The sequence below is a fragment of the Opisthocomus hoazin genome, chromosome Z (assembly GCF_030867145.1).
Source record: "Opisthocomus hoazin isolate bOpiHoa1 chromosome Z, bOpiHoa1.hap1, whole genome shotgun sequence".
NCBI lineage: Eukaryota > Metazoa > Chordata > Aves > Opisthocomiformes > Opisthocomidae > Opisthocomus > Opisthocomus hoazin.
This window is the reverse complement of record NC_134454.1, coordinates 43383004-43407012: the sequence shown is the minus strand read 5'-3', so window position 1 is coordinate 43407012 and position 24009 is coordinate 43383004. Positions and strand designations below refer to the sequence as shown.

At 42.6% G+C, this 24009-nt stretch overlaps 2 protein-coding genes across 3 annotated transcripts; one reads left to right on the top strand and one right to left on the bottom strand.

Moving 5' to 3' along the window:
• Positions 1 to 2322: 2322 nt before the first annotated feature.
• Positions 2323 to 15841, bottom strand: LYRM7 (LYR motif containing 7). 2 transcript variants are annotated; one of them, XM_075410845.1, is made up of 5 exons: positions 15780 to 15841; positions 13377 to 13449; positions 12656 to 12726; positions 9573 to 9654; positions 2323 to 2951 (listed from the first exon to the last, which is right to left on the bottom strand). In XM_075410845.1, exons 1-5 carry the CDS (start codon positions 15795 to 15797, stop codon positions 2875 to 2877), a joined length of 321 nt encoding a protein of 106 aa, XP_075266960.1. In that variant the 5' UTR covers positions 15798 to 15841; the 3' UTR covers positions 2323 to 2874. The 2 variants fall into 2 exon arrangements, with proteins under 2 accessions (XP_075266960.1, XP_075266959.1); XM_075410844.1 differs by lacking the exon at positions 15780 to 15841 and adding an exon at positions 14988 to 15265.
• Positions 15842 to 18179: 2338 nt separating this feature from the next.
• On the top strand, positions 18180 to 22978 carry HINT1 (histidine triad nucleotide binding protein 1). Its single transcript, XM_075411435.1, has 3 exons — positions 18180 to 18331; positions 21775 to 21879; positions 22646 to 22978. Exons 1-3 carry the CDS (start codon positions 18221 to 18223, stop codon positions 22808 to 22810), a joined length of 381 nt encoding a protein of 126 aa, XP_075267550.1. The 5' UTR covers positions 18180 to 18220; the 3' UTR covers positions 22811 to 22978.
• The last annotated feature ends 1031 nt before the right edge of the window (positions 22979 to 24009 follow it).

Below are 24009 nucleotides of genomic sequence, written 5' to 3'. Positions count from 1 at the left end.
GTTTCTGTTGCAATGAATCAACCTTTTCCCCTCCAAAGTCATTAAATGAAAGCCCCTGTAATGTTTTCAACAGTTTCAGATAACACTTCAAACTTTGCAGAGGGAATGCAATAATACTTCCTGTCTTTTTAGCATTTTTTATTACAGACATTAATTAAGTAAAATAAAGATATCTATGAGTACAAAGCCACCAGTATGAAGAACAGATTCACACCCAGAGTGAAATGAAAATGGAAACGGAAGCTGGGGAGATGACTGGGTACTGGCACGTGAACTAACAGGTAAGCATGGAGTAAGGGAAGAGGAACCCTTTCAAGGTTGCCATGTTAAAATTGTAAAAGCAAACACTTGCTGGGCCCAGACAGGGACCAATTCTGAGATACTTTTATGCTGATTTCCTTATTTGGACTCCTATTTATCTTGGTCTGGATACCCCTTGGATTCCTATTTAAGATCACACTGAAATATGAGCAACAAATACACCTGTCAGTCTCTTGCATTAGTAGTCTTCTGCCTATCAAATCGATTCTCCTCATCTCAGCACTGCAAAATTGTCTGTATTTGCTGTGCAGGAATGCACAAGGGCAGCAGGAACAGGGAATGTTAATGCACAGACCATAAACATACTGCACAGGAGTGTAAGGAGAATTACTCTGAAGGCCGTTAAATTCACTCTGAAGGCCGTTAAATTCTATCAACTTTTTTTTATGATGTCATTTATTTTCAACAATTGTGTATGTTCTTCAGGTGACTCATTCTGTATTTTTATTAGGAATATTCAAGATGTAGTTAAGATGAAGCATACAAGTTCCTGTCAAATCCCAAGCCTGATCCTTTAAGCTGACATTTCTGCACTATCTTTCTGTTAATAATTCTTGTCACAAATAAAAATCTAAAACACATGACAGCAGAACAATACCAAAGCTATAGTCTCATGCAAATAGTTTCTCCACTTGCTGTTTCCTCAAACATCATACAAAAGACTGCCATCTACTGTTGACATCATCGAGTCAGGCAATACCATTTTACATCACTATCAAAAGAGTTAAGACCTATCAGGCCTCAGTTGTACAAAATCAAGCTGAAGGACAAAATGACTAATACACTAATACACTACTCTCATAGCCTAAAGCAATGGGTCTACGAGGCATGAATTCCCCCAAATTCCACCACAGCATGGGATGTATACCTTAATGGTTGTATAATTTGTCATTCTTGGCAGACCCCCGTTTATAATTGTTCCTACTTAAAAATTAGTCACTTCGCTTGAGGTAATGTTTTCTCATTACAGCTGCAACTACCTTCTATTTTCTCTCCCTTGCATACTCCTCTTAGGCTCCTTATGGAAAAAAAAAAGTCAACGTAGGCAGCCTGCAGAGGGATGGGAAACCAGACACAGAGCATGCTTTGTCCTCAGGGAGATAAACAACACACAAAGTCGAGAACAGCACATCCCCGACAGACCAAGACATTTGTTTTGTACTGCAGCCACTGGACCACAGCAAAGAGCAAGAACTGCACCCATTTCATCTTACTTCCCATCACTTGCCTGCTGCCTTCTAGCTACCATGCAGGGAGTATCAGTGCAGCTGAAGAGGGTTACTGACAACGCATTCACTTCCGGGTGCCCGGCCCATAGCAGCCAGAGGCAACAGTTTTAAAGAAAGCAGCACTTCTCACCTTGACGTGCTGCGTGAGGAAAAGCGAGTGGATGCCGGCACAAGTTTTCTGTTTTGCTCAGTCAGTGAAGCCATGTCGGAACCCACAGAGATATGCAATGTTGACATCTTGAGGCTTATTAAAATAAACAGGATCACTGAGACCTGAAACAGAGCTAAGCGGTATTACTCCTGTTTGAGGTACTTAGATCCTAGCATGGTGCCTGTTACCAGTTTCACACAGAGAAGATTCTATGCATCACTGTAGATGTACCGGGTTTCCAATAAAAATGGAAGGGAACAGATCATTGAGATTAATCCTACAAGCAAGTCAGTCTCCTTTAAAAAAATGAAAGTGATAAGGACTAAGTAAATAAACTCACCATAAATTCACTCTAGGCAAGCCAGATCACTTGTGATTAAGCAACAAGCCTCTTGTCTTTTGAAAATCACAGAAGCACACAGAAATGCCTCAGTAAATCACTCTATAATCACAAGATAAAACAAAAACCTTAAATTCATAAACCATATGATCTAAACCAACATCCTTAGTTTAGGCTGTGGCTGAATTCTCTTGTTCCACTGTCATCTAAGAACTCAAACCCTGCCATTCCTGCTTGTTCAAAGACATGTGGGAGAAAAAAAACACTACACACACTCTGCCATCTGTAAAACCTGAATAATTTATTCAGATAAACCTTAAGAACTCTCTCAAACGTCACAGTACATTAGTGTATAATTAATGACAACTTCAGAAATCATGCTTTTGGTGCAAAGCACAAATTTAACATAAGTGCCAGAAGATGGTTTTTCACTACTTCAAAGCAGCATACGATTGACAATAAACATATAAATATATTATACCAGGATTAAGACTGGCATTTAATTAGTATTTAGTTTTGAAAACCTCTGGGCTGACAGGAAACTATCTCTGACTGACAGTTGTCATAATTAAAACCATCCCTGGCTGAAGTAACAGAATTCTGCAATGTATTTTTAAGAGAATTGTGCCTCTTTAGTTTCTGAGGAAGTATTAGTGTCTTCCACAGAAGTGCATGATGTTATCACAGGACACAATAAAATTGGTGGCAGTCTCTGTTCTCCTGGTAACAACATTTAGCTATCTAAAATCTAGCTTTAAAACAGGTATCTGCTACTGGTTTTCAGAGATCTCATTACAGGACATTAACCTTCTGGGGAGAAGGGTGTATTTTCCTCAGGATTCACGCTTTTTTGTTGGTTTATCAAAGTAAGGAGTGTTGTCTTGTAGCAGATCTTTCCTGGGTATGAGCACTGTAATAGAAAAAAACTATAAGAATATCATCTTATGGAAAACACTATTTAAAATTTTAAAGTTGTTTTTACATTCACAAACAAAAAAACATCTTACTAAAGTGAGAATCTAAAATTATGATAAGCAAACAAGCAGCATCACGGTATTTATGCAAGGAAAAATTATATTAAGATTTTTACCTTCTGTTGGTGAGAATATTGCCTTCTCCTCTTTCCTTTTAAAAGTACTGAAAATATTTTAATGGCATTAAGAACCCCTAAAAAATAGTAAAGTGTTGCAGCAACTTTGAGCAAGAGACAATGGCAATTTTATCATGCCTGAGTCAGATAATGTTTACTTCAACAGTTCCAAAAATGGATACCAAATTTGACTTAGCCCTCTCCCCCAACATCCTGGATTCTGATCTGTAATATTCATCTCGCCACACCTGTTTTAAAGGCCAACAGGAAAAGAAAACTTCAAATGAAAATTATGGCCACTATATAGTCACAGAGATGCAGTGTGTTAGGGTTTGTCTAATTATACACCATTGTAACCTCTTCCTGACTCTAAGTTCTTGCCATCTAGCTCTTCAGAAATCAGCTTGTCCTTTCTTTGTGAAAGGAAGGAGCAGTGTCATGTCAGATTTGCTCCAGCAGCAAGAACTCAAGCACAAACACCTGAAATCATAATGCTGTACTTCGACTAGGTCAGACAGCTGCAAAAATACAGCAAACCTGTAAACCTGTGTGTGTTTGTGTGCACAGGTGTGTAATGAGTAACATTCTGTCCAAAGTGCACTGATATCGTACATCATGTGAGAAAAAAACCTGACTTCCTTAAGAGCATGATTTTGCATCTGTGTACTTATACTGATGCATTTAGTAAGTTTCCAAGAGCTTTAAGTAAAATTTCAATTGCATTTCTCTCAGATAAAATACTTCTGAGTAAATTTATGACAAAACATGTTGATCTACACACCTAGAACAGGTACATGAAACATAAATACCGAAGAAAAACAGAACTGGATATAAAGTATTGGAAAACTAAAGGCCAAATAAATAAAGGTTGAAAGAATAATTTTTAACCTTCCCTTTCAATACTAAGTTTTGAACCTACACTGCCTGTGGTGAATGATTGCATGGACCCCAATCTGTGCTCGATCAGAATTGTTTTATTGCTCAGGTGAACACCTTATTTAGTAATACAATAGTTACTAGGGCCAATCAGCTTTGGATTCGTGGCTTTGCAAATGCCAGTTCACCACTGCTGTTTTCCAGCATCTTTTGCAGCTGGATGACTGAAAACAGCTTATCTCGTGAGAACAGCAAAGGGAGGAACAGGACGCGCTGATCCTTCAGGGTCATGGGAGAGCATTGCTCTGTCTCAAGTTATATGGTTTCCCACAACTGCCAACACATGAAACCAAAATCATCACGACATACTGCATGTGTGGTATATTACTAAAATGTAAGCTCTATTTGTATCAGCTTAATGTGAAATCAAAGTGAAATGAATAGAACTGAGACATTTGTATACTACTGAGTAATGTAACTCAGACTGAAACATGAAAAAAAGTTAGAAAAATGGTCTAACATGACCAACAAGCTCCTAACTGAAACTGTCTTCTCTTTAGTAAGTCAACCTCAGTTTAGTATCTTTTTTTCACGCTTTACCAGTGAATCTCGACTATAAAAAGAATCTGAGATGCAGTGGTGTAAAGAACGCTATCATCTGGTGCACTGCTTCTATGACGGCAAAGAACAATTTCATTTGATTAGGGAAAATGTTCCCCTTCCCAATATTTGCTCTCACTGTCTAAGATAAGTCTTCAGCTTTTTGTTTTCACTTATTAAATAGTTATTTTAGAGATGAAGTATTAGGAAAAAAAAAAACCAAACAAAAAAAGAGGTGTAGCTAAATTGTATATTGTCAGCTATAATGCAAAAAGTTAAGAGTCAAAAGATTCTGACAGTAACTCACTTCAGGAAACCAGCTGCACCAATAGGTTTCTGCAACACTTTACCTAGTTTCTTTTTTTCCCCACTCTTCTTTCACAAAACACAGCAACTGATCACCTCAATATTTTTTTGGGGAGGGGTGGGGGGCAGGCAATGGCTTGGGATGAAGCAAGGACATAATACTAATTTAAATACAGAACAAATGTTAAGTATTTTACATTTTCTTTTTTTCCAAATAGGCCAATATACTTTCTATTACAGCAAAGGAAACCTTCACCTACAAAGTTTCCAAAACAAACACACAGCACCTAAGATGAAAGCACTATGAAAAGTAAACTTTTCAACTGAGGTCACTTGTTTTTATTTGCCAACAAAACAGCAACTCAAGCAGCCACCTTAGGGCTGCACTTGCACTTTTTTTTTTTTTTTTTTTTTGGTTAATAAATCTGTCCCAAGCCTGTAAGTTAATACAAGGTGATACCATAAAAGCAACGAGGGAGCTAACTGTAATTCTGTTGGCACTATAAAAGTTACCACGGAGCATAAAGATTATGGACCAAAAAGGTTGATTTTGTTCTGCTAAAATTTCCTTACCAAAGCTGTACTGGAATTGAATACCAGTTCAATGTGCTACCTAAGCAGATTCATATATCTACACAGGCACTCCCTATAACAAACTTCCTGCCAGAAACTGACTCCTCGGTGCCAAAAACAAAGGAAAGTGAGAAGATCCACTTGACATTTTCATCACATACATGCACAAGAGATTTGGAGGGAACACAGCTGGGACAGCTGACCCCAACTGATCAAAGGACTATTCCAGACCATTTGACACTGCGCTCAGCAATAAAAGCTGGGTGAAGCAGAAGGAAGGGGGGACTTTTGAAGTGATGGCATTTGTCTTCCCAAGTAGCTGTTCTGCGCGATGGAGCCTTGCTTTCCCGGGGATGGTTCTCGACACGTCCCTGCTGATGGGAAGTACTGAATGAATTCCTTACTTCGCTTTGCTTGCCTGGACAGCTTTTGCTTTGCCTATTAAACTGGTTTTATCTCAGCCTATGAGTTTTCTTACTTCTACCCTTTGGATTCTCTCCTCAATCCCACTGCGGGGGTGTGAGCGTGCAACTGTGTGGGGCTTAGTTTCTCGCTAGAGTTCACCCACAATACCAGCTAGCCACAGATTAAACAGGAAGTTGAAGTCCCACTTCCAATATTTTTCCTCTTTTTAATCTCAGACAACTTCTCTTTACAAGAAAGAAAGGATCGAAACAGTACGGTGAGATATACAACAGAACGGAGCAGCAGTGGAAAGCACACCCATTTATAGGTACAATTTCACACAGTGCACTGACCATGCTATTCAGCTTAAACCACTATCAAAATACGGTGACAACTATCTCAACTCCCTAAAACTTCTGAATTTCTGGTTTCAGAAATTTTCTAAAGGCATACTCTGTGCTACCAGCGACATTAACAATATCTTAAGAGCTATACCAGAATTGCCTATTTCAGAGTGCTATCAGACTACTCAAAGCTGGATTCTTAGCAAAGATGCAAACACACTAGAAGCCTGTTCAAAGAATGGCAGTTAGCAATAATGTTCTGTTACTGATCTGTTTACCATGGTACAAAGGTCTGTAGACCCCTTCGGTAAGGGGATTTGCTTTCACTACAGTATCCAGCTAAGCATCAAGTTGGATCTTCTGCTTTTTTGTACTTTGAGTAGTACCTTGCTCCTGGCCACAAAGATTTTTCATTGTCATCACCTTTAGGCATTATTTATTGTGTAAAATAAACATGCATTTTTTTGGTATTAGTTCTGAATGTAAATTTCAGATTCACTGAATGCCCTTTACATTTTAATTATAACAGGACAAATAAGAGTATCTAGCCATTCTACACCTTCTATACTCCGGAGGACCTCCTTCTACACAAACTGCATTGTCAATTCTCTAAGTAGTCTATAAATTAGGCGGGGGCAATTCCATCACTTGTGGTTTATGGAGTTTTTAATACAGACAGCATTAAAGCTCTGCTGCAGCAAAATGGACAATCACCACTACTTTCAGAGTAGAAGATCTTCCCTTCATAACCCTTGCTGACCACTCCCAGTTCCCATTCTCTTCTTGGAACATTTGGAAAGAGCTTCCAGGATTGGTTCAAGCACCTTCCGAGGGAGCAAGGTGAGGCTGACCAGTTTCCCTCTTGCCCTTCTTTAAAAGGAGGAGTGACATTTGCTTTTTTTCCAGTCCTCAGGCAACTCCCCTAATCACCATGACCTTTCAAAGATGATTGGGAGTTGCCCTGCAATGACATCAGCCAGCTCCCTCATCACCCATGGCTGCATCACATCAGGTCCCATGGCTTTGTGTACGCCCCATCTCTTCAAATGCTCCCTAGCCTCTTCCTCCCCTACCGGAGGTCAGTCTTCCTCGCTCCAGACATTCCCAATGGTCTGAGGCCCGTGATTTCTCAAGGCAAACCTCAGCAGTGAAGACTGAGGTGAAGCAGGTACCGAGCGCCTCAGTCTCTTCCATGCCCTTTGTCACCAGGTCCCCTGGCCTATTCAGCTGTGGGCCCACATTCTCCCTCCTCTTCCTGCTGCTGCTGCTATACCTATAGAAGCTGTTCTTGCTGTTCTTCACATTCCTTGCCAACATCAACTCCAGGTGTGCTCTGGCTGTCCTAACCCCATCCCTACAAACTCACGTATTATTAGAAAATAAAATAGTATTCGAACATGAATTCATATGGCTTTTGCAAGGGAAGTTCTTCCTTGCAGTCCCTGCTGAAGTTCTTTGAACAGCTCTTGGAGGGCTGCCACAACATGCCTGGATTCCCAAAAGTTGTGACAGAAAGTCTTGCATGGATAAGTCACTGGTTAAACTGTAGGAAATCAACAATAAATGAACAGACCTCCCAGTGGAGAAATGTAAAAAGTGGAGTTCTGCAGGTATTATTGTTGGCATCTATGCTGTTCAACATATTTGTATGTAACCTGGGAAACAATGGTTTTTAATGACACCATCCCGAATTAAGTTCGTCAGGAAAACGCTCACTGTGAAGAACTGCAGGACAAACGACTGAGTAACCAGTGAAATAACAGACAAAACTACATGCAGAGACATGCAATGCACACAGGTCTAAAAAAATACTAACTTCACAAAGCAAGTGATAGGTTCAAAACTGACTACGACTATTCAGATAAGTTTAACTAATACAAGATAATTTTGTATAAATAAATAAACATATGTACGCACAGCAGCCAAAAATGAAATTCAGAATTAGGAATGACTAGGAAACCAATTGAGAATGAAAGAGAAAACATCATCGTTGTATGTGTAACTGCCTGATCTGCCCATAGCTTGATGACTGTGCTCAGCTCTGATTGAGAGAGTGAGCTCTTAACCACCTTAATAGAGATACAGTAGAATTGAAAAGGGTGCAGAGGATAATAACAGAATGATCACAGGCATTCACCTACTGTTTCACAGCAAAGCTGTTCCACACAAGCGGCAAAAAACAAAAGGGGGGCAATAAGGGGCCTAAAAACTCACAAACAGCTTGGTAAAAATCGACAGTAGTTGAAGAGCAAGACCAGATTCAAAACCACAGCAAGTGATTCTTCATAAAAAACAGAGCAAATTCTTTGTCAAAGATTCCTGGATGCAAGAAATTTGCATAGGCTGACAGGAACAAGTTCACGAGAAAGAAACTCACTGAGGAGAATTAAAACAGAAACCATCCCTGGCTCAGGAAATGTTGCCAGGTGTAAACAGCTGCAAGACACGAAAGTTCATTTGCTCTGTTCCTACCCTTCTACTATCATCTGCCTAGGATCACTGTGGAAGGCTCAACACTGGTCTAGACCTATCTTTGGCCTTGATCATAATGGCTACTCTAAAGTCAAATGCTTTACCAAATCTAAAACTGAATATAGCAACAAGGCTTTACAGACACCACTGAACAGATGTGAAAGAAACAATGTACACAGCTGAAGATTTCTCCTACCCTCTACCACAAAAGTTGTATGCTGAACCTAGTACTTCTCTTGTGTGTGACTGTAAGATAAAAGAACTGCTAAACCAGGAACCAAAATTTCAGAATTTGACAGGTTTTGCATTAAGGCCATCATTGTGCTACCAATCTTCCAAGGCATAATCTGAATCTTAAATTGTCAGAATAAGATTTTGGAAAAGAACACTCAATCGTCAAACAAAAAGCTATTCTACGGACAGCATACAGCATTCGCTCATTCTCCTCAGGCAGCTCCTACCTATTTGGTAGAGCAAGCACGTACAGATACTGTGGCTACTACATTTAGACATGCAGTGACTGACTAGCCAGTACACATGTGCTGCCTTGCTACCTAATCGCTGTCACTCCTAATAGTTAAAGTACCAACCTGTGACTTCTTTCTCCCACTGACAGCACTAAATGCAGCCTCTCCCTCTTTCCTACTGACCTCCCTATTTTAAACTACTGGTGTAGAAACACTGTGCCTTTGAAACCTCCACCTGTCCTAAGTAGTGACATTCATCAACAGGCCTAAATTAAGGGTTTTGGCAAAGAAAAGACAGATGGACCGACTTTTGCCCCCTTTACTTAGTATACAAGTTTAGTCTTTATTTACTGAACCACAACACTTTTAACATCTTTTTAGCATGCAGCTTTACTCACATATTTTGTCGGAATCTGTTTGAACGGCCTGAATAACAGAAGTTCTGAGAATCACTTCAACATCTGAAGCTATTTTCAGAAGCTATTAAAAAAAAAAACAACAACAAAACAACACAACAGAGTAATTTAAATCACATGTAATTACTCCTGAAGGTATCTTCCACACTAGACAGCTATTCAAGTAATAAAGCCAGTCAGTTCTATTATTCACTATCTATACATACCTTTTACTTTGGGGATCCTGGAATAACTTACCTGTTGATATATAAGCTACCTCGACATACAGCATGACAGGAAGGATACTTCTGCTCAGTAACATACAGCAGTATAAAATCTATATACCAAATTAAAACTGAAAACAAGTAAGGTAGAATACAACTACCAAAACAAGTAACTAGTTTCCAATGATCAAAAACATTGGTGAATGCCTCAATAACACTTGACTACCCCTAGTGAAAGTGCAATCCGATTCTTTTAACATTTCTGCTCTTGAAATACAAAGACAAAAATAAGGGCAAACCATGACAAGAATTAAGAATACTGAGGTTTCACAGAAAAGCAGAACAGGAACAAGGAACTACATAAAGATTAGTAGCGGCATTAATATCTGGCAAAAGGCCTAGAATTCCTTCCTTCATTAAGAGGATAAGCAGAAACACCCTTGCTAGTTTTGCTAAGTGATTAAGAGAAGCCTAATACTTGTTTGCACGATACTTGCGTCAGAAATAAATTAAATTGCTCAAGTGAGACACTTTGGGAGACATGCTTACACTAGGAGGTCTTTACAAGAGTTAGGGCTCAAGACTTTACATCTACACTGATTCCTCCTCCCCCTTTCCCTGCATCCTTCAGTTCTCCATACTGAATGCCCACCAGCAGCTAGGCTACATGCTCCTGAAGCACACCTTCCCCTTCAGATTGATCTTAAAGGAATTCTGCCATCTGCTCTGAGACTGCTTCACAAAATAAGCCATATCACAGGAAGTGGAGATAATGAAGGTAACTTTACAAGTGCACTCCTGATCAGAAATAAAAAGCTGCAGTAGATTCAGCTGCCACATTTCACATCCTAACACTGCAGAGAACTACTCCTACTCCTCAGGTCACTATATAACTAAGGATTTTATGTCATATTAGAAGACATTGCAGCTTTCTATTCTGGCGAAGTAACGCACATTTGGTTGGTCAATACTCATTTTTTTAGCTGCTGTCCAAAGCAGAACACTAACACGCCGGTGTTTATGGAAGCAAATGCCTGAATTCTCACAAGTCCTGTATATAATTTGATTCAATTCCTCTGCATCTGAGTCTATTCAGTGTTTATATATGTGTGTACATGTAATAGATATGACAGCCTCTATGATGTTCTGGGATTCTGTAGCTGTGGTAAAAGTCTAGCGTTTCTTCCACTAACACATTTAATCAAGATACCAATCAACCCATGTTAAAAAGTTACATATGTGTATTTTGTAGGTTGCCATTCCTAACAAATACAGTTTTCAAAATTACAGCAAGTATTTTTCCTGTACGTCTATAACAAAAAGAACACACAATTTAACTGATCAGACACCAGGAACACAAACACAAAAGGATCACTACAGGGGCCTGATAACAAGCAGAAATGCTAGAAAGTCCTAATTAAATGCTCAGAACTATTTATGTTACTTCCAGCATCTGGTATATGCGAAGATTTACATTTACCTCTGCAAAGGACAGATGGAGGAACTTTATTCCCACCAATGCCACATAACAACGTAAATACAGTCTTTTAAGACTGAATGACAAGGACTGCTGAGGCCGCATCTTGAATACCGTGTTCTGTTCTGGGCCCCTCACTACAAGAAGGACATGGAGTTGCTGCAGCCTGTCCAGAGAAGGGTAACGAAGTTGGTGAAGGGTCTGGAGAACAAGTCTTATGAGGAGCAGCTGAGGGAGCCGGGGCTGTTTTGTCTGGAGGAAAGGAGGCTGAGGGGAGACCTTATCGCTCTCTACAACTACCTGAAGGGAGGATGGAGTGAGGTGGATGTCAGTGTCTTTCCCTAAGTAACAAGTGATAGGACAAGGCGAAATGGCCTCAAGTTGCATCAGGAGAGGTTTAAATCAGATATTACGAAAATTTTTTTCACTGAAAGAGTTCTTAAGCATTACAACTGGCTACTCAGGGAAGTGGTTGAGGCATCATCCCTGGAGGTATTTAAAATACATACAGATGCAGAGCTTAGGGACACGGTTTAGTGGTGTAATTGACAGCATTAGTTAATGGTTGGACTCAATGACCTTGAAGGTCTCCTCCAACCTAAACGATTCCATGATTATATGGCTAAATTATACACTCTGTATGGATATGAAGAACTAAAAATACCTAAAATCTAGTAGTTTCATTTCAGGCCTCAGTAAGTTTTAGAAAAATTACTCAGTAAATGTGTTACGATAACAACTGAGCAAAGGTAACTTACATAGGGAGTTAACACAATGTTCTACTCCTTTTAATACACCATAAGGAAATAAGAAGCAAAAAATACCAGTAGTATTATTAATACCTCTATATGACAATAGTCATGAACATTTGGCTGTTTTTTGCCTCCCACAAAAGATGTTGCCTCATTTGTGATCAGGAATCACAGTAACTTCTTGTGTCTGCCAGTAACTGAGCAGATTATTTAATTTCTCTGTATCGTTCTGTGCTTATCTATAGAATAAAGACCAGGTAGACTTGAGTGACCACAGCTCAGATAGATATTATGAGCAAAGAATACAAAATATTTACACTAAAACAACAATAAAAAGCAGTTTTTCCATAGTCTTATTATAAGCTTCAAAATAAGCATACTGAACTATCAGAAGACACTTTCTCCTTGTGTATTTTTGTATGTGCAAAATTCTTTAACATACTATTAATACTAATGGAGGTATCCATATATTTAAAAACAAAGATCCATGTAAAAGCCGTTTCAAACTTATGTGGCTCTCGCAATTTCTCAGTAAGTACTTATATTGATTTAGAGATCCTTCAAGTAAAACACTCCAACAATATAAGTATTCTTATGCAAAAAGTAGAAAAAAACAATCAAAGCAAGTAGTACGTCATTTATCTTCTCTTCAGATGTCTCATCTTGGTTATTTTTGAATTCTTCATTTATCTTTTGTCTTGCAGCTAAATAAACAAAAAAAAAGAAGTGTGAACAAAAAATTGTACCTTGTCTTTGCCACTGCCTCAAAGCTCATAATCCTAGGTCCATAGCACCTTCGCAGTACACTCTGCCTGAAGTATTTAATGTAAGACTTCCATGGGTGATGTCATATTTTAAGTTGGCTGATATAGGAATAAAATATGATTAACCATCTAGCATTCTGAGTTTTAAAATATCTAACATACAGAAACCTCTACTAATAGTTGGTTTACTAAAAAAGTATTTATGCCATGAGGAGTAACAGAACATAAACAGAATCAACTCAAATGCTTAGTACATTTAAACATGCTTTGGCTCAACTGAAGAGAGGAAATAAAAAAAAAGGGGGGGAGTGGCGGTGTAGAAAATCTGGGAAGATCACCAAGGTTCCAAGAAGAGATGTTTTCCTTATGAAATATGGCTTGAGTGTTGGAGTCTAACAACCAGGTTATTGTTTCAAATTAAAGGATTTCTGGTTATGGACACACAAGTTTTCCCAACGATTACTCATGATGTGTGGAAGGGAATAACTTAAAGGAAGATTATGTTTAGAATTCTCTTTTTGTGTATTCGGAGAAGAAAGTTTCACAGAAAGACAGGTTAGCATCCATCACACCAAAAAAAAAAATCTCACCTTCAAGGGCTCTGGTATCATTTTTAAAAACTTCTTGCCGGGTTCTGTGTAATGATTTAAAAAGCTTCAAAACCTGTCAATACAACATCAATAGAATGAGCTTGTTTCCTAGCAGAATTCTTAGTTAAAAGTAACATGCTGCAATTAAGAGTGCTCTGGCTGCTCTTTCACGTTCTTTCCATTTAGTACAGCATTTGGTATGGAATCAGTATCTAAGGTACTTTTCCTCAATTCCTGATCAAATAACCTGCAGCCAAAGCAGATGTGAGGAAATAAACATCCTAGACAGTTCTGGATGTTTCAGATTAACCTGAGATGCTAGACGGTACTAGCACTACACTCCTAAGTAACCATTTGGCATGATGGGAATATATTCCTGAAAACACACTGATGCAAACATATTTATTGTGCCAATACCAAATAAACGCAAGAGAATTGGAGTAACTCTAAAAGTCAAGTCACCTAAAGGGACCATCAAGGGTACATCACTGGATACTCTCCGATCACAAAAAAAACATAGAAATATAAACGGCTAAAGTATTCTCACACTTACAAGCCAATGCGAGAAAAGTGAATTTCAAAAGCATCACAAACTGTATGTTAACTAATTCAACAATTATTTTTCATGTCTCTGCATAATAGCTGGGCATAATCTTCTACACATGATGTAGCAGAACCAAGACAAAGCAAAGCCCTTCCCTAAATGTAACTGTCAGATTAGCAAATAACTTCATCAAATGCACACACTCCAAAAATTAGAAATTACAGTGCAGAGATGAGACACGTCAGAACGTGCGTAAAGCAAAATCCACGTGTCTCACGAATGTTTAAGTAAAAAACTCTTGTCACTTATACAAGAATCAGTATGCAACCTGACATTCGGTTAAATGCATCTGAGCAGAGACATATAAAAAGAGAACATGAACTCTGCTAAAACTCTTTTTCAGCTTCTGTGTCCTTAATAATTAGCAACTGAACAGAACCATACTGCCTTTAGTTACAGCATTCCCTAGATAGCTGAATCTGTGGAAAGTAAACTGACAGAATTAAAAGCCAGCGAACAACTTTCTTGTTCTGTAGATGTATTTTAAGAGATTTGACCAAATTATTTGGACAGGCCATCCTGAAATGTTTCTACGCCACTGTATTTTCACCATCTTTAGTAAAGTTAATATTGCAAATGGTTTTGAGTCAAAGACATGCCTGGTGAAACCTGAAGAAGTGTTTTCAGGTTATTCTGAACTCTTTGATCAACAATTTTCAGGCATCTTCCTCTGCTATTTGCCTATTTCTGCAAACCCCTCCTGGAAATTTCTTCACCACACCGACCACAGAGAAGTTACATTAGATGACTCTGAAGCAAGACGTATTAAAGCACAGACTTCTTTGGGCTCTGCGGTCACCTCATGAAACACAGAATTCCCGTAACAGCTCAGCGTATTAGCACCTTTGTTACCTTGGGGACTCTATTTTAATAAGGCGAACTAATAGTTAAGAATAAGGTTATAATTTAAGGATAGTTACTAACTCACGAAAAAGTATTTGAATAGCAGCCAGCCTTCCAGATAAGGAACACCTCATGGTTACAGACTTGCTCAACCAAGGACTTACTGCGAGACTGTGAAACAAGGAGTTTGCAAGAAGACCAAGAACTCTGGTGTCCTGAAACGATGCGTAACCACAGGACAAAATGAGCAGGGGCATTCTCCTCCAGACGACCACCAGAGACCTGTGCCTGCGTGGGCATCTCAGAGGAATATTTTGCTTGCAGAGTAACTGTGTTAGTTAGGTGGGGCTTTGTAACTTCTGTGTATAAATGTCCAGTACAGAATTCCAGGGGTGTGCTCAAACCTAGCACCCTGCGCAGACTGAAACAGTGCCTCCTCTCTAAACATACTTTGTGTGTTTCGGGAGTTCTCTTCGATTCCAGCCAACACCCTTGACAAGACCTCAGAGCGCTTCCGAAACGGGGTCTCGACTCCCCCCAAAAGTACTCTGAAGGGGAAAGGTTTAAACAACTCTTGTGTCTTTGCTTTTCCCCACCTTCCCACCACAATTCATTCTTTGGACGCGTTTTACCCTCCGCCTGATTGCCATCTCTCGTTCCCTCCGTCCACGGCGGCCCCGGCGCGCAGAGCGCTGCCTCCCCCCACCCAGCTCCGCGGCCTGCTGATGCCGCAAGCGCCAGGAGCGACGTCCCACCGCCCCCCCCGTGACACCCACGGACACGCTGCCCTGACCACGCCCCGCCCCTGCCCCACCGGCTGCCGTTCACCCGAGGCGATCCGCCCGTACCGGGGAGTCCCCAGGCCCCCCCACCCCCCGGCAGCCTCAGGACCGAGAGGGGCCGAGCACCCCCAGCGCGGGGCAGCGGAGGCCATCGCGCATGCGCACCGCACACACCTGCCCGCGTCTCGCCATGGCGACCGCCGTCCCTTTCCGGCTTGGAGCAGCGGGGAAGCGACGGGGACGGAAGTGACGATTGAGCACGGTCAGCGCCCTCCCCTCCGCCAGGGCGGTGCTGCCGGAGCCGACGCCAACGCTGCCCCGCCGAGCACGGCGCACCGTCGCCGTTGTTCCGCGCCGCCTTTGTTCCCCCCTCCTCTCCACCTCCTCCTCCCAGCCGCTAGCCCTGACTTCACCCTCCGAGCTCCGGGGCCAGGGCTGATGCTGATAAAAGCGGCCTCCTCGGCACAGCCCAAGCCCTATCTCATAGAACCATAGAATCACAGAATGGTTTGGGTTGGAAGGGACCTTAAAGATCATCTGGTTCCAAACCCCCTGCCATGAGCAGGGACATCTTCCACTAGACCAGGCTGCTCAGAGCTCCATCCAGCCTGGCCTTGAACACTGCCAGGGAGGGGGCAGCCACAGCTTCTCTGGGCAACCTGTGCCAGTGTTTCACCACCCTCATGGTGAAGAATTCCTTCCTAATATCTAGTCTAAATCCGCCCTCTTTTAGTTTACAGCCATTTCCCCTCGTCCTATCACTACACAACCCTGTGAAAAGTCCCTCTCCATCTTTCTGTAGGCCCCCTTCAGTTACTGGAAGGCTGCTATAAGGTCACCCCGGAGCCTTCTCTTCTCCAGGCTGAACAGCCCCAACTCTTTCAGTCTGTCATCATAGGATAGGTGCTCCAGCCCTCGGATCCTCTTCGTGGCCCTCCTCTGGACCCGCTCCAACACATCCGTGTCCTTCTTATGCTGGGGGCTCCAGAGCTGGACGCAGTACTCCAGGTGGGATCTCACGAGAGTGGAGTAAAGGGGCAGAATCCCCTCCCTCGGCCTGCTGGCCACCCTTCTCTTGATGTAGCTCAGGATACGGCTGGCTTTCTGGGCTGCAAGCGCACATTGCTGGGTAATGTTGAGCTTCTCATCCACCAGTACCCCCAAATCCTTCTCCTCAGGGCTGCTCGCAAGCCACTCTCTGCCCAGCCTGTACTTGTGTTTGGATTACCCTGACCCATGTGTGGGACCTTGCACTTGGCCTTGTTGAACTTCATGCAGTTCACGCAGGCCCACCTATCCAGCCTGTCAAGGTCGCTCTGAATGGCATCCCTTCCCTCCAGTGTGTCAACCACACCACACAGCTTGGTGTCGTTGTCAAACTTGCTGAGGGTGCACAGTCCCGCTGTCCATGTCGCTGACAAAGCTAATAAACAGCACCAGCCCCAGTACCAACCCCTGAGGCACACCACTCGTCACTGGTCTCCACCTGGACATCGAGCCATTGACTGCAACTCTTTGAGTGCGTCCATCGTTCCTTAACCAGCGAATGGTCCATCTGTCAAATCTGTGTCCTTCCAATTCAGAGACAAGGACATCATGCGGGACAGTGTCGAATGCCTTGCACAAGGCCAGGCAGATGATGTCAGTTGCCTGCCCTTTGTCCACTAGCACTATAACCCCACCATAGACGGCCACCAAGTTGGTTGGGTATGATTTGCCCTTGGTGAAGCCATGTTGGCTGTCCCCAATCACCTCCTTGTTATTCATATGCCTTAGCATGGTTTTGAGCAGGATCTGCTTCATCATCTTGCCAGGCACAGAGGTGAGGCTGACTGGCCTATAGTTCCCCAGGTCTTCCTTTTTTCCCTTTGTAAAAATGGGGGTGATGTTGCCCCTTCTCCAGTCGGTGGGAACCTCCCCAGAGCACCACAACCTCTCAGATACCATGGAGAGTGGTTTGGCCACTTTGTCCGCCAGTCCCTTCAGGACCCGCGGACACATCTCATCAGGCCCCACGGACTTGTGCACCTGCAGGTTCCTTAGGCAGACTGGAACCTGGTCCTCTCCTACAGCGCACGGTCTCCCTGGGCCCCTCCGGCCCCGACACGCTGGCACGGTCTGTTCGCCTCGTGCCCGGTGCCAGGGGCCGCGCAGATTTCACCTCGGAAACCCCCAGCGCGGCGGCGGGGCCTCCGGGACCGGATTCACAGCGGGATGGTGCTTCTCCCGCGAGTTTGTACGGAAAAGCGAAGGGCGGCGCTGCCAGCACCAGTCACTCGGCTGCCGGGCGCAGGCCCAAGAGGTCAAGAAACGCTATTTCTGGCTGTAACAGCCGCGCCTCCTCACCCCTGCGGCCCCCTCACGGCGCCGACCCCACAGCGCCGCCCCCCACCGCGCCGCCGCCACCGCCCTCCCACAACTCGGATCCCTCCGCGCCGCGCCCGCTCAGCCAGGGCGGGCCAGCCGAGTGGGCGGGGACGAGCGAAAAAGACAAGGCGAAGCTGCCAATCGGATAGGCGGGCGCGGCCGGCGCTGGTCTGCCGGCCCAATGAGCGACGCGGGGGGTGGGGCGAGTGGGAGAGCGGGGCGGAGGGCGGTGCGCGGGGTCGGTCGCCATGGCTGACGAGATCAGCAAGGCGCAGGCCGCCCGCCCCGGCGGCGACACCATCTTCGGGAAGATCATCCGCAAGGAGATCCCCGCCAACATCATCTATGAGGACGAGCAGGTGCGGGCGGGGCGCGGCCCCCCCACCCTCCAGCTCACAGCCGCTCGGGCCGGGGGCAGTCGTCGAGGTGTTCGGGGGGGGGGGGGGGGGGTGTTCGGCGTGGCCGGGCGCGCAGGCCTTGCTGCCGGGGGCTCTCGCTCCCGGGGGGGGGGGGGGGGGGGGGTTGTTCCTGGTGAGACCGCGGGGTTAGCCGCCCGCAGGCGGTCTCCGTGTGGGTCCCGGGCCTGCGCGTCTGTACGGCGTGCCGCAGCGAGCCGCTTCTGCGGGTCCTGGCGCGCCGCTGCGTGGCGTCGTGGAGACGGTACGGCTGGCCTTGGGTCGTGAACCTCTGAGAGCGATCGTTAAAGCGAAGGGTTATAGAGAATGATGCCGTGAAAAGCCGGAGTTGAAGACTCCATGGTCGGCAGACTATTAATCAGGTATTCCTTATTGCGGCGCCGGGCACACGGGAGATCTTTCCTCCAAACGTGCGCCCCGAACACCCTGTCATTTCAGGTTAAATTCAGTCACAGTATGCGTATTCATTATGTTTCCGAGAAATGCTTAGCATATTCATTACTTTTCCAAGAACTAATTAGCACATATTAATGTCTTTCATGCGTGTCTTTTAGCGTCCTCGGGTGGTCTATGGGGATCCTAAGATGAAGGCTTATACTCCTCATCACAGTGTTCGCTGCTTGACCTTTGTTTCTGCGCAGACTCAGTTCTAAGATCATGTATACTGTGTCCCTCCAGGTTGTTTTGCTCTGGTCTTGTTGCCCGCTTGGTGCCTCTTTATCTCTGTAGCTTGGTGCTTCTGCCTTCCCAAGGGTGAGCTGTCTGGGGTAGAATTATTTAGGAATCTCTCTATCTTAGAGCTTTCCTGTCCCCCCCAAAACAGCAAGCCAGGTTTGTCTAAGTAGCGTTATTTAGGAGCCTCTTTGTCTTGCAGCTTTCCTGTCTACTCAAAACAGCAAGGATTTACTTTAGTTTAATTACAGTCACTCTGGTAAATGGAAATTTTACATTTACGGGTATCAAGAATTGCAGCTTTTTCTGCTGTTCACGGAAGTCTGGAGCTGGTCGTCCTGCAGGCTGCAGAAATCTCTTTCTGTATGGAGGTGGGACTGCTAAATTGAGTGATGCTGGTGCACCGTAGCATTGCTGGGGACTAAGTGAGGTGGATATTCTTATGAGAAAATACAGCTGGTATCCCCAAGATGTAAACTAAAGTAGTATCGAGTATAAGCCTTCTTTTTTTTTTCTTTGTTAATTTAAATACTGATCATTAACAGGGGCTTTTGCATCAAGGGGTTATCTGCAGTGTAGAGTATAGACTCGGTAAAGATGCTGTTTGTTTGATTTGTGTGCTTAAAAAATATACATAGCTTGGAACATTTTTTTCTTAATAGATTCAGAAGTGTTGCAACTGCCATCTGCTTTCAAGAATATTGGAAATTTTCACTGCTTTCCGAAAATGCTGCTCTGTGTTCATGCGAGGGTGTGCATGCTTTCTGTACCCAGGTCAAACCGCATGAGGTTTTTCCTCAGCTGTGCTGGCTGCAGCAGTGTCGCCTGAGCACTGTGCTTGATTGAGAATCAGGCCATTGACTTTGATGAGTGAGTTGAGAGCATATAACGTACTCTGACTGCCATTAGTGTAGAGTGTTTTATGGAAGAGTAATTGTCTGCGCAGTCGCAGTTGATTTTTGCCTTAAACTACACAGAAATGTAGAACTGCTTTTAGAGTTTAGCTGACTACAGGGGATGATCTTCAGTTAATTTTATTGACTCTGTGAAGGTCTTTTTAGAGGTGGCTGGAAGTGATATAAAAATGTAAGGAAGGCCTTTAATCATCAGTTGACACGCAGAGAAGAGGAGATGCTAAACAGTACAAAGTCTCTGTGGAATTAAGCCTTATCACTGTTGTTGTAGTTGAAGCTAAACTTGCTGGTTGGTTTACTGGGCACTCATGGACTTTCCGTGACTGTGGTTTTGTTTGATACTACTTCTGCTCTCTGTCCCATAGAAAATGATTTGCTACCAGTCTTCTGCTCATTAAAATCTTTGCCTCAGTTTGGCCATCTTCATTCTGCATCTGTGCAGACCACATAGTTGATCATTTTGTAAGCGGTTTTTCTATTCTATAAGATTTGTTTAATTAGGTACAGTTTAGTTTATTCATCCATTCTTTGCTTACCACCCTTCTCTGTTTGGGAGAAACAAGCATGTCATCACAGATGTAACACTGGGTGCTATGCTCTTACAGATAGTTTAAAATAGGACAGATTGGAGGTGTACAAGATAAGGCATTGTTAATGTAAGTAAAGTTCAGGATTTTCACCACCTTTACTCTTGGAAAAGTCCACAGTTCCTCTCAACAGAATTAAAAAGCAGTAGACATGCAGAGAAAATTCACTTTATTGATTCACAAATACCTGACAGCATCTAGGCAGTACATATTTGGAAGAATGTAAGGTGTGTGTTTACAAGTATGCACTCTTTTGTGATGTAACTCAGCCATTTACTGCCAGATATTTTGCTGTCAAATGTGGTGGGTAAGTCAGAGATGCCCTTTGGTTAGAGATGGCCGAGTGCATGCTCGGCGTGGGCATCTGCAGATTGTGGTGGTTGTAGTAGCAAGCCCTGGTTCTGCGGTTAGCCATTTGCACAAAGAGGCATAGCTTCCTGTTATCTTTCTTTGCTTTCACTTCTATTTGTTCTATCTATTGGAAGTTCCTAATTTGAGGTTTATTTGATGTGTTGCATCAGTTTCTCATCGCTAGTGATTTTGGTACTTGCATAATAAAATTAGCTGGGAGTCAACTACTTACTAAAGATAGTTGTTCGTCTTTCAGAAGTGATGCCTTTCCCTCAGTTTGAGAATGTCTGAAGTAGAGCCAGCCTTAATGCGTAACTCTGAAATACTTGGTGCTATTGAGAACAGAAATGTAATATGGCCTCAGTCACATAACTTCAGGTTCTTTGAAATTGCCTAGCTATGTTACACCAAGGCAGTATTCAGACATAATGGGAAGATGATTAGCAACTGTTTGCCATTTGTTTCATTAAACGAGGTGTTAATAAAAAGTGAAATAAGCGTAAATGCACTTTTTATAGGCATGCATGCCATCAGCTCTGTTATTTGTTATGCATGTGTGGAAATAATATATCTTAAACCTAATTGTGTATTAATTTGCTGAGAAGACTATAGCTATTAAATAATACTTAACACAGAATAATGATTTTTTTTTTCATAACAGCAGGTCTCGGTAAGTAGGTGTTATGTGTAGAAATTGGAGGACTTTGAATGATGTATCACTCAAGAAAACTCAACATCTCTGCTTATGTTTGGGGTATCTGCTAATCTGCTTAAGTATGTATTTAGTGTAGCATATTGATTTACTTAAACTTTTGCGTTCCTCTGAGGCAAATTGTGTTTTAACTGTTTGCTCTTCCTCCAGTGCCTTGCGTTCCATGACATTTCACCCCAAGCTCCAACACATTTCCTGGTGGTTCCCAAGAAGCCAATTGTCAGGTTATCTGAAGCAGAAGATTCTGATGAATCTGTAAGTACTCTAGAAGCTTTCTGTACACCAAACTGTACCTCTAATTACTTCATAATTCAGTAGACTCTCCCCCTTTTCCTCTTGACATTTCAAAGAGGCAAAGTCATTTTCTGATACTATAATCCTTTTCCTCTAGCTTAGAGCGGGTGTGGAGTTAAGGTTTTCCAGTAAAGGTAGTGATATAAAGCAAAATGTACCTCGTGGTATGTACTTGCAGTGCAAAATGCATTGTTATTTAGGAGTGCAGTCTTGATGTCTTATTTTCATGGTTTACAAGCAGTAGTACTTATTCTAATGTGGGCTTGGAGTGTTTGGCAGGTCAGAGATGAAGAAAGGGAAAGTTAGCTAAGAGGTGCTGGATATTTCATTTGTAATTATAGACATCAAATTCAAAGATTTTGTAAACCTTTAAATTGTGAGATAAAGTTTCTTTCCCACCAGAGTTGTATCTGTTGGCTGAAGAAGTAACAGGGGTTTTCACTATGAGATAAATCTAGCTTCTATAGTCTGTTCCTGCATGGCTTGAAAAAAAATGTATAGCTCTTTTTTTCCCTAAGTAGATTTTCTTGGAAAGTGTTACTTGCAGGCAGACAACAATTTGAAGAACAGTGGTTGACTTTATAAGAATTAGTTCACTGGCTTATCTGAATGGTTCTCCACTCTCATTCCTTCCCTCTCTCCCTTTTTTGTGTATTTTCTGTTTGTTGTTGTGGTTTTTTTGGTTTTTTTTGTTCTTTTTTTCTTTTTTTTTTTTTTTCTCCTCCAGCTTCTTGGGCATTTAATGATTGTGGGCAAGAAGTGTGCTGCTAACCTGGGCCTGACCAATGGATTCCGGATGGTTGTGAATGAAGGGCCTGAGGGTGGGCAGTCTGTCTATCATGTACATCTCCATGTTCTGGGTGGTCGTCAGTTGGGCTGGCCTCCTGGCTAAGATTTTTACACAAGCATTAACTGCATGCATACGAATTACCACCAAATAGATTTAATTTGTTGTCCATCAATCTAGCGTTTTGGGTTTTTTTTTTTTTGAATGTGTGTCTGCAAAGGGTAATAAATGCTCTGAACAACATTCGCACAATAAAGATTTAGCATGTGGGAATCATCTTTGTCTGGTGTGCCTTACTGATAGAAAAAATTCTGCAAGTTAAAATGGTATTATCTGAAGTTGAAGTATGTAGTGTCTTTCTGTCTGCTGTTAACAATCTTGTGTAGACAGTGATTTGCCGAGGCATGTGAAACCTCAAGACGCAGCTGCTCAGCAGTTGATTTCATGTCTTTTGGGAAGAAAACTTCTAAGCTTTTTGAGTGTGGTGTGTAAATATTCATAAAGCCATTGTAGGCTACTGTTAAGATTTTTTTTTTTGAAGTATTGTATGTGAAATTCTGAACATGCCGTGCAATGGCTGTGTCAGTACAGTCCAACGTGTTGGAAACATACAGCTCCTGTTGGACCCCTCTGTCAATGGCTGCTTTATAACGCCCCACCTTTCTGATGAGAAGGGGTGAAACAGTAGTCTTAATGGCAGCTGTGGTAGTTTCCACAGCACATGGGTATTTCCTTCTATGTTGTGATTTTGATGGAACTGACGACTTCAAATGAAAATACTGAACTGTGCCTGTAGGCCCTTGTAGGATGCTCAAGGCATTTCATCTTCGCACATAAGCACCATGATGTACTATGTATACATTTTAGATTCCGGACTTTTCTGGGTGGACTTTGACCTTCAGTGAGTAGTAGTTTCTCTGTGTTTCTGCATACAGTTGTTCATGCAACACTGTTATTGAATCTCATAAACAATGAATTCTTCAGAAGGTAGGATTACAGATGTGTCTGCCAGTGTAAATATAAAGCAACTGTTCTTTCTGTTAAGATTGAGAAGTCCCAGCTAAACCAGGTTTGATGACGAAAGATACTTCCAAGTACCTGCCTTCAGGCAGATACCTTAAGAAATACTGAGGTATTTGCGAGCACCACTTCTCCAGAGCACAATTTTCACACTGAAGGTGTTAGAGAAAGAAATGTGGGAGTGTAGAAAGTGGACAGGTAAGGGCTGTCAGTCACAATTTCTATTCAGATAAAAACTTGTATGTTTGGTAAAGGCGTTTGAACTCATTCAGCATGAAAGTATT